Raw genomic sequence first — 11007 nt, 5'->3', positions numbered from 1 at the left:
GGTTTTTGCATCTTCAATTACCTGGGAAGATGGGATGGGTCTGCGGGGTCTGAGGCTGTCCTCTAAGCTGCCCAACTTCAGCTAGTCAGATGCCTAACCCCTCCTCTGAGCGGCCTGCCGGAACGAATGTCGTGGGCCTGGGCTCCTCATTTATTGTGGGTTCGCAAGCCATTATCTGAATGCTGGCCTGCCAAGCTGAACCATCTGAGAAGGAAGGGAATAATTTAGCCCATCATATAAATAGGAAATGTTGTGGTGGTTGTAGTGAGGTGCTGTCCAGTCAGCTTCTACTCATAACAACCCTGTGAACAACAGATTTGAACCTTGCTCTGCCCCATGCCATCCTCATGACCTCTTATATGCCTTTAAGTCCATTGTTACAGTCACTGTGGCTGTGTCTCTTGTTGGTTGTCTTCCTCTGACCCGCAGTCTTTCTCAGCATGATGTCTTTTTTCAAGGACTGGCCCCTCCAGTCCTTGACAACATGCCCAAAGTGTATGAGGCAAAGTTTCATCATCCTCAGCTCTAAGGAGCACCCTGGTCCTACTTCCTGCAAGACAGACCTGAATGTTCTTTTGGCAGTCCGTGGGATAGTCAGCACTCTTCTCCAACGCCATAATTCAAAGGCATCAGTTCCACTTTTATCATCTTTCTTCATTGTCCAACTTTCCGATTCGTGGGAAGCAGTTGAAAAAAGAATGATAAAGTGCACTGCAGCCTTTAAACTAACATCCTTTTTCTTAGGTATGTTGAGGAGGTCACTAACAGCAGATTTTCTCAATGCAGGACATCTGTTTCGTAACTTCTGTTATCTTGGGTGTTTATTGTCGAGCCAAGTGCAATAATTAACAACTTTGGTCTTTGCTCCATCTATCATAATATCTATTTGTCCAGTGGAGGATTTTTGTTTTTTAAATATTGAGATATAATCCATTTTGAAGGCTACAGGTATTTTTGTGTATCTTTTTTATTTTTTATTATACTAGTTTATTTACAAAATCTAAATACACTATTTTTAGAATCTTCTAATTTCCCTCAGCCCCCCATCAAATTGTTCAACCCCATGATTAGTCCATCCCCCCCCCATCCTCATCCCTCTGCTTCCCCCACTCCTTGGGTCCTCATTCTACAATAATGGTTTTATACAATATCCTTGTGGGACTGAGTTAGTTCATTCAGCATAATGCTCTGTAGTCCTTCCCAAGCTGGGTAATACTTAAAAACAATCATTGCTGCTGTGTGCTTTGTAGTATTCCATTGTGTGAATGTACCATAATTTCCCAATCCATTTGATTATGGTTGGACATCTGGGCTGTTTATATGTTCATTGGTGTATAAGTCTTTATGCCTCACTTCTCATTTTTCAGGGTATATTCCAAGCAATGCAATTAGCTGGGTCATATGGAAATTCTATGTTGAGCTTTTTGAGGAAGCACTAAACTGCTTTCCGGAGCAGTACCATTTTAGAATCCCACCAACAGTGTATAAGTTTTTAACCCGCCATATCCTCTCCAACATTTATTACTTGCTGTCCTGTTAAACTTTGCCGCTGCTATTAGAGTGAGATGGTATCTCATTGTGGTTTTGATTTGCATTTCTCATTGCCAGGGATTTTGAGCATTTCTTCGTATGTCTGTTGGCCATCTGAATTATCTTCCTCTGTGAAAATTCTTTCTATGTCTTTTGCCCATTTTGTAATTGTGTTATCATTCTTTTTCTTGTGGAGGCCCTGGAGTATTCTGTAAACTTTCATTATGAGACTCTTGTCTGAGATGGTATTGTTGTTATGTGCCATCTAGTCGCTTGCGACTCATAGCGACCCTATGTACAACAGCCCTAAACTCCGCTCTGTCCTGTGCCAATCGCACTGTCTCTGACACTCCGATCCCAATTATCCCAGTCACTGAATCAATCCACCTCATAAAGGGCCTTCCTCTCCTGCGCTGTCCCTCCACCCTCCCAAGCATGATGTCCCTCTCTAAGGACCGGTCTCTCCTCACAACATGTCCAAAGTATGTTAGACGGAGCCTCAGAATCCTTGCCTCCAAGGAGCCACCCGGTTTAACCCTTTTCCAGGACAAATCTGTTTGTTTTCCTAGCAGTCCATTATATTCTCAGTACTCTTCTCCAGCACCACAGCTCAAAGGCATCAATTCTCCTTCTATCCTCCTTGGTCATTGTCCAACTCTCTGATGCATAACAGGTGATTGCGAAGACCATAGCCTGTATCAGATGCACCTTAGTCTCCAGAGAGACACCATTGCTCTTCAGTACTTTGGAGAGGTCCCTAACAGCAGACTTTGCCATGGCAATGCACCTTTTAATTTCCTGGCTGCTGGTGCCAAGACTGTTGACTACAGAGCCAAGCAAACTAAAGCTGTGTACAATCTCAGTCTCTTCACCATCCATCCTGACGCTGCCAATTGGTCCAGTGGTGAGAATCTTTGTCTTCTTGACATTGAGCCTCAATCCATATTGTAGGCTGCAGTCCTTGACACTCTGCAGCAGGCGCTTCAGGTCCTCTTCAGTTTCAGCAAGCAGGGTTGTGTCATCTGCATAACGCAGGTTGTTGATAAATCGTCCACCAATCTTGACCCCACATTTCTCCTCATAGAGCCCATCCTCCCGGATAATCTGTCCTTCATATAGGTTGAAAAGGTATGGAGATAGGATGCATCCCTGGCGTACACCCTTCCCAATTTTGAACCATGCAGTGTTCCCTTGCTCTGTTCTGACAACTGCCTCCTGGTCCAAGTATAAGTTTCGCATTAGAACGATCAAGTGTTCTGGGATTCCCATTCTTCTCAGAGTCAGCCATAGTTTGTTATGATCTACACAGTCAAATGCCTTTGCATGGTCAATGAAACACAGATAGACATTCCTCTAGTATTCCCTGCTTTCAGCCAAGATCCATCTAATACCAGTTACAATATCTCTAGTACCACGACCCCTTCTAAACCCAGCCTGGACTTCTGGTAGTTCTCTGTTGATGTGCTGTTCCAGTCGTTTTTGGATAATCTTCAGTAAAATCTTGCTTGCATGTGAAATCACTGAGACTGTTCTGTAGTTTCCACATTCTGTTGGGTCACCTTTCTTTGTGATAGGAACAAATATCGATCTCTTCCAGTCAGTTGGCCAAGTGGTCGTTCTCCAGATTTCTTGGCACAACCTGGTGAGCACGTCCAGGGCAGCATCTGTTAACTGAAATATGTCAATTGGTATACCATCTATTCCTGGAGCCTTATTTTTTGCCATTTCCTTCAAAGCAGCCTGAACTTCTTTCATCACCATAGGCTCTTGCTCATATGTTGTTTCATGTACAACAGAGATGGTATTACCAAATGTTTGTTCCCAGTTGGTAGGTTTTCTATAGTTTTTTGTCTTCTGCTGCAAGTGTTTGAAAGCGTCTTCACTTTCAGCAAGCAAGATTGTATCATCTGCATAAGACGTTGTTCATCAGTATTTCAATACTGATGCCACAGTTGTCTTTATGTAAGTGTGCTGTTATTCCCATTTTTCTCAATATTTGCTATAATTTGTTATGACCTATACAACTAAATGCCTCTGCACAGTCAATAAAATACACATAAACATCTTTCTCATATTCTCATCTTCCAGCCATAATTCATGTGGCATCAGCAGTGATATCCCTTGAGTTATTGTCTCTTCTGAATCCAGGTTGAATTTCTGGCAGTTCCCAGTCAATGTACTGTCCCAGCCATTTTTTAATAATCTTCAGCAAGAACTTACTTACATGTGATATTAATGAAATAATTTTCGTATTCTGCTGGCACACTTTTTATTGGAATGGGAACAAACACGGATCTCTTCCAGTCACTTGGCCAGGTAGTTGTCCTCCAGATTTCTTGGTGTGGACTAGTCAGAGTGTCCAGAGCGCATCTGACTGGGTTTTTGTTTTTTTGTTTTTGTTTGGTTTTTATCCCTCCAGTGTGTTCAGTGGTTCTTGAACATGCACACCTTCCTGAAATGGCTCAGTGTCTGCCACTTCTTTTTGGTACAGTGACTGAGTATATTCCTTCCATTTTCTTTTGATAGAGTGAGAACGGAGATGGAAAATAAGAAAGTCTATGATTCAGGGCAAACCTAGCACTTAAAGTTTAAGACTGTTAAAGCTTTCCTTCCTGTTCACTGAAAAGATCATCTTTACTACAAAGTCAGAAGTTCCTATGCGTTTGTAAAGGGAAGGGAGTGCTGTCCAGCTATATTTTGCAGGGTTGGAAAGGCAGATTGGGAAAGTTAAAGAATTTAAATTTGATAAGGAGGTCTTCCTCAAAATTGTCCTTCTAGACTAAAAGTACTTTTCCTTTGAAAAATATTATTGGAGAAATGTTACTTTTCTGTTGCTTTCTTGTCTGTGGCAGTCTTCCCTTTTTATTCGTAGATTTTCTAGTCCTGGGACACAAGACAATTCTCTGGACTTTGGCTGAATTCTAGGCTTAATTAAAAATAAATCATGTATTATGCAGCGTGAACTAACTCAGTCTCCTAAGGACAAATACTGCAGAAGACCATTATTATAAAAATAGAAGGATTGCTAGTAAGATGTATACAAAAGTCCAAATGGGAAAGAGGAGGAAGGAGGGCCAGGGGGCAGGGAACCGAGATCTTGAGGGCACAGAGTTATCTGTGGTCAGCAGATAGAGACCTTGAGGGCAGCAGAGTGAGAGGTTTGAAGACATTAGGGAAGATCTAGTGGGGACCTGAAAAATGGGGTAATGATGGGCATAAATCAATGGTGATTAATTTTATAAAACACAATGTATGGGGAGCTCTGGTGGCCTAGTGGCAAGAAGCTGCACTGCAACCCCAGAGGTATGTGATTCAAATCCACCAGATGCTCTGCTCGAGAAGGAGGAGCAATTTCCTCCTGTATCAGTCAAATCTGATTTGATGGTACACACACTAAAAATAACAAAATTTAAAAAAACCCAACAAACCACACTGTATGGCAATGATATTGTGAAATACAATGTGAACATAAGAATGCATGAAACGCAATGTATATAAGCAAAACAATTACATATGAATTTTCTGTGTAAAACAATACAAACAAAAAAAATTTTAGAAAAGTGGCTCTAATGTTAATGAGCCTATTCTAGAGAAGAAATGTTGGAGGAATCTATCTTCTTTAGATAACTGCTTAGGAAGTTTAAAAGATAGAGAGAGAAAAAAAATTAAGATGACATCTGAAGTCATCCAGCCCTCCTAATCATACACACTCAAACTCTGGATTTAGCAACCTGCAAATACTCAACAATTGTAGGTCCCAGTGTGTAACTAACAATACAATGCCATGTACTCACCGTGGTAGGAATTTGAATTGAAGTTTCCAGAACAATGCTCCATTTGTTACAAATACAGACACTTCTTAGTGATCTTTTCTATCAATAAGAAGCTACTGAAGAACATACTTTAAATGAAGTTTAAAATAAAGTTAATTGAACTTAAAAAATGTAACAGGTGTTACTTACCTAATATCAGCAGCATTCAAGTGAGTACTTCACCACATGTGCTTTGGGTTTGCCTTCAAAAGGAGCTAATCCCTGGGGCGGGGGGGAATCATGAGACTGGTTAGGTTCTGCTTTAAAATTTACGTTTTATGACATTATTCATTCTCTGTATTAGAATTCTCACCAGACCCGTTTTGGAACATAATCAAATTGAGGTTCAGCTTTGTTGCTGTTGGGTGCTGTAGAATGAATCCCAACTCCTAGTGACCTCAGATACAGAAAGAAACCGTGCCGGATCCTGGGCCTTTCTCATAATCTCTGTTTAAATCTATTGTCCCAGCTACTTTTTCAATCCATCTCATTGAAGAGCTTCCTATTTTTGTCTGACCTCCTTTACCAAAGGTTGTGTCCTTTTTCCAGGACTAGTCCTTCCTGATGACATGTCCAAAGTATATGAGACAAAGTCTAGTTGTCCTTGCTTCTAAGAAGCATTCTGGTTGTATTTCTTGCATGGTTTCTTCCAAGGTGCACAGATATTAGAAAATTTGTCCCAGGTTACATTGCTAGTACAGAGCTGGAATTTGAACCCAGGTCCATCTGGTGTTCAAATCCTTTCCTCTTTTAGTTGCATTATATCTCACCATTTTCCTTAAAAGAAACCAATTTTTTGGTAAATGCATGACCACATATTGGTATTTACTATTTAATGAGAATGAAAACTTAAATTGTTAAGAGTAGGAAAGATTTCGTAAAACCATCCTCCTTCCCCCCCGCCGCCCCCCAGAATAGCAAAAATCATTGCTGCGTTAAGTGTGATTATGAACTAATGTTTTTATAGTTTATGCCAGCATTTCAAAAATCTTTCCCAGGTTCTCATATTTCCTCCAGGATTTGCCACATGTTAGCAATAAAGAAGATGGCTAATTGTGTTTCTTTATTCGTTCTTTGTTTAGGATGTGATAGGCCAGGTTCTGCCCGAAGCAACAACTACCGCGTTTGAATGTAAGTGTGGTTTATATACCTTCTTTCTTGACTATTTCTTTCTGCAGTAATTTTTCAAAGGGTTTATGAGTTGTATTACTTTGGAAACTGACAAAACCAGATTACTTATGATTATCATATGGTACATTTAAATATTTATAAATTAATGCAAGTTTAATGATGATACTGAACCGAGTAATATTTTCTTATTTAATCATATCTTGGGTGTGCATATTTCTGCAATATAGCTTTAATTACCAGCATGACCTTTATGTGCTCTTGTTCCTCACTGTAATAACATTGCTGATACAAAAATGAAATGTGTCAGCTACCTGTGAGCCAATGACTATTGATTAAGAGATTTTCATCCATTGCTGCTTTAAAACATTACAACAAAATGATGCGTTTAGCAAACATGGCTTGAGTTGGTGTTTTAGTGGGTTTGGCAGGACTGCTAGACAGGGGTAGCAGTATTGAGGTCTCGAGCCCCCTTCCTCCCATGGACTTGCGGGTAGAGTCAGGGTGAACTAGAAATGTGAACCAGATCATTCCAGGGGCGATCAGGGCCTGAATATGTCAAGATGAGAATTTGGTCAGTAGTACAGTAGGTTGGGTGCTGAGAAGAATAAAATAAGTTTTTGGAGCTGTAACTGCTATCTTTTTAAAAATTTTCCTCTCAGACATTTTGTGCTTTAATGAAAGGTTTAATTAGCAGACTGGTTTTCTGGTCAGTAGTTTACACACAGACCTTTCTGTGACTGTGGCTGAGGTCACTGCCGTGTGTTAGCTCTCTCCCCATTTCACTTTTAGGTTTTCTTTTTCTGTTCATCTGGTTTCCCTGTTTCCCCTCTTCTTTGGTTTCAGTGCTGCACTTTTGGTCACATGTAGCTGCATGCTCTTAGGAGCACCTCCTTCATGGGTGCTGCTGTTTGTTTCATGGACCCATCTATCATGTAGTTGTAAGGTGGCCCCTGGAAGTATCTTTTTTTTTTAAATTTTTATTATTTTTGTGTGTACCGTCAAATCGGATCTGACTGGTACATGAGAAGATTGTCCCTCCTTCTCCAGCAGAGCATCTGGTGGATTTGAACTGCACACCTCTGGGATTGCAGTGCAGCTTCCTGCCACTAGGCCACCAGAGCTCCCTCCCTGGAAGTATCTTTAATTTCATGTTAGGAGGTTGTCCCTTGGCAGTATTCTCAGGGTTCCTGTAATCTCTTTTAGACTTGTACATCTAATACTCTTGTTTTAGGGTTTGAAGTTTGGTTTTTTTTTGTTCTTTTTTTAAAAAAAAATCCGTTTTACTCAGGACCGTTTATATTATGTGGTTGTGGTCAGAGTAGTTGGCAGTAGTGGCCAGTAACTACCTGTTGTTATTTTTTAATTCTGGTTTACTTACAAAATTTATATACTTATTTTTCACTTGTTGTTATTGTTGTGTGCTGTTGAATTGGAACTGACCTGTATCTGACCCTCTAGCAGATTTTCAGAGGCAGGCATTCTATCAGGAGAAGATTGTTCATCCTTCTCCCGCAGTGCAGCTAGTGGATTTGAACCACGTGTCTTTGGGGTTCTCTGTGGGAGAAGGATGGGCAGTCTCCTCCTTTTCCTACTTTAAGGTTATTGGAGACTACAGTTCATGTAGGTCATTATTACTCTGTTGGGCTAATTACTAAGTATGCCTCTTACTCAGCCTCCATTACATATTTAGTGTATATGTTTACCTATGTTTCTACACATAAATTATTGCTCAGTATTCTACTGCTGCAGGATTATAGATAACATTTACTGTTGTTGTTGTAGTGGTGTTGTTTTTATGTGCTGTCGAATGGCTTGCAAATAAGTGGCATAGAGACAACCCATCTTATTCAGGGTCTTCCTGTCCTGAAGTGTTCCTCCACCTTTCCAAGCATGATGTTCTTCCTTCTCCCAGGACCGGTCCCTCCTGGAAACAAGTCCATGGTATGTGAGATGGAGCTTTAAATTCCTTGCCTCTAAGGAGCAGCTTGATTTTACCCTTTTAGGACAGACCTGATTGTTCTCTTAGCAGTCCATGGGATATTCAGTGCTATTCTCCAACACAGCAACTCCAAGGCATTGGTTCTTCTTCTGTCATCCTTATTCATTGTCCAACTCTCTGATACATAGCAAGTGATTGCGAAGACTGTATCTTGAAACAGACCATGACAAATTACTGTTGACCATGTTGAGGAATTATAGTTACTATTGTTGCTTGATGCCATCAAGTTGATTCTGACTCAAAAACCCTCTATACAACAGATTGGAACTTCACCTGATTCTGCACCATCCCAGTCTCCTCCATGCTCACTTTGTTGCCATCACTGTGTCACTCCATCTCTTTGAGGATCTTTCTCTCCTTTGTTGATCCTCTCCTTTTTGAGGCATGAGGTTCTTCATTCCCCTCCTGATAATATGCCCCATGTATGTTAGACAGTCTCACCATCCTGATTTGTAAGGTACCTTCTGGCTGCACTTCATCTCAGAGAGATTTGTTCTTTTGCCAATCCATATTATATTCAAACCTTTTGCCAAGACCCCAGTATAAAGGCATTAATTCTTCTGTCTTCTCTATTCATTGTCCAACAATAACATATATAAGCAACAGGAAATACCATGACTTGAATGAGGCATAATTTACTCTTTAAACTGATTTTTGTGCTCTTTAAGCACTTTAAAAAAGATCCTTGAGCAGATTTGCTCAATGACAACACCTCTTTTTTTTTTTTACAACCGTTTAAAAAAATTTTATACTGGTTTACATAAAAAATTCTTAAAATTCATATACATTGTTTTTCACACTGGATATTTCCCCTTTCATTTACCCATATCTCCCTCCACCCATCAAATTATGTGACCCTATGATTAAGCCCCCCCTTACATCCTCATACTCGTTCTACAATAATGGTTTTGTACAGTGTTTGTCCTTACGGGACCGAGTTAGTTCACTCAGCATAATGCTCTCCAGTCCCTCCCATGTTAGGTAGTAATTTACAAAATCATTGCTCCTGTGTGCTATTTAGTATTCCATTGTGTGAATGTGCCAAAATTTCTCAATCCATTCATTTGTGGTTGGGCACTTGGGCTGTTTCCATGTTCTTGTGATGGTGAATGATGCTGCTATGAACATTGGTGTACGTTGACAACATCTTTTTTGACTCCTTGACTGCTACTTTCAAGGTGAAGATTATGAATGAAAGTAAAATGAAATCCTGAACAACTTCAGGCTTTTCTCCCTTTATCATGATATTGTCTGTTGGTCCAGTGGTGAAGAATTTTATTTGCTTAATGTTGAATATAAACAATATGAGGACTGTAGTTTTTAATCTTCTTCAGTAAGTGCTTGAAGTCCTGTTCACTTTTTACTAACGAGGATGTATCAGCTGCACAATGCAGGTTGTTGAGTCTCCCTCCAATCCTGATATCACATTGTTATTCATACAGTTTACCTTCTTGGATAATTTGCTCAGCATACAGATTGAATAGGTATGGTGGAAGGATTCAGTCCTGAAACACACCTTCCCTGATTTTAAGTCCATACAATATCTCCTTTGAGAGGTACTGTTTTGTTTGAACAGTTGCTTCTTGTTTTGTGATCAGGGTCCATATGAGCATGTTTAAGTGTTCTTTTCAGTATTATCATAGTGTATGATGATCCACAAAGCTGAGTGCCTTTGCACTCATAAACACAGGTAAATGCCTTTCTAGTATTCTCTGCCTTCAGAGAATACCATCTGACATCAACAGTACTATCCACTGTTCTATGGCCTCTTCTCAGTCCAGCTTGAATTTCTGACAGTTGTCCGCTGGTGTGCTGTTCCAGCCACTTTTTAATAATGTTCATCAAGATTTTACTTGCATGTAATATTAATGATACTCTTCAATAATTTCTGTGGCATCACCTATTTTATTTTTAATAAGCACTGATGTAGTTGGCAGGGTAGCTGTTTTCAGAATTTCTTACCGTCAATGAGTGAACACATCCAGTAGTGTTTCTGTTTGTTGAAACAGCTCAACTAACATTCTCAACTCCAATTCCTGGAGAATTATTTTTTTGCTGAGACCTTCAGTGCAGCTTCGGCTTCTTCCTTTAGTTGTCAAGGGTTCTTAATCGTATATTTCTTGGAATGGTTAATTGTTGATCAATTCCTTTTGTTATATTTTGTGTATTCTTTTGATGCTTCCTTCAGTATTCAGATGTGTCATTCAGTATTTTGTCCACAGAATTCTTCAGTATCAAAACTTGAACTTTTTTCAGTTGTTTCCACTTGCGAAATATAAAATGTTCTTCCCTTTCCTTTTTTTAACTCCAAGTCTTTACACTTTTCCTTAAAATACTTTGTCTTCTTGAACTGCCCTTTCAAATCTTCTGTTCAGCTTACTTATTTTATCATTCTTTCCTTTTGCTTTAGCTTGTCTCTGTTCAAGAGCAAGTTTTTTAGAATCTTTTTTGACATCTATTTTGGGGTTTCTCCCCCTCCTTTTCAGTGATCTTTTGCTTTCTTCCATGTATGTTTGTTCTTTTTTTTTTTTTTTT

At 39.7% G+C, this 11007-nt stretch overlaps 1 protein-coding gene across 2 annotated transcripts in view; it reads left to right on the top strand.

Annotated features, from left to right (window-relative positions):
* MAP2K5 (mitogen-activated protein kinase kinase 5) overlaps positions 1-11007 on the top strand; it is a 393759-nt gene that overhangs the window by 12356 nt on the left and 370396 nt on the right. For both annotated transcript variants that reach the window (XM_006886624.1, XM_006886625.1), the window contains exon 2: positions 6425-6473. In XM_006886624.1, the coding sequence (XP_006886686.1) occupies positions 6425-6473 (49 nt within the window). The remainder of the gene's footprint in view (positions 1-6424; positions 6474-11007) is intronic.

The sequence above is a fragment of the Elephantulus edwardii genome, unplaced genomic scaffold, assembly GCF_000299155.1.
Source record: "Elephantulus edwardii isolate Elephantulus edwardi_28Jun2011 unplaced genomic scaffold, EleEdw1.0 scaffold00050, whole genome shotgun sequence".
NCBI classification, from domain to species: domain Eukaryota; kingdom Metazoa; phylum Chordata; class Mammalia; order Macroscelidea; family Macroscelididae; genus Elephantulus; species Elephantulus edwardii.
This window is presented reverse-complemented; position numbering and strand designations above follow the sequence as displayed.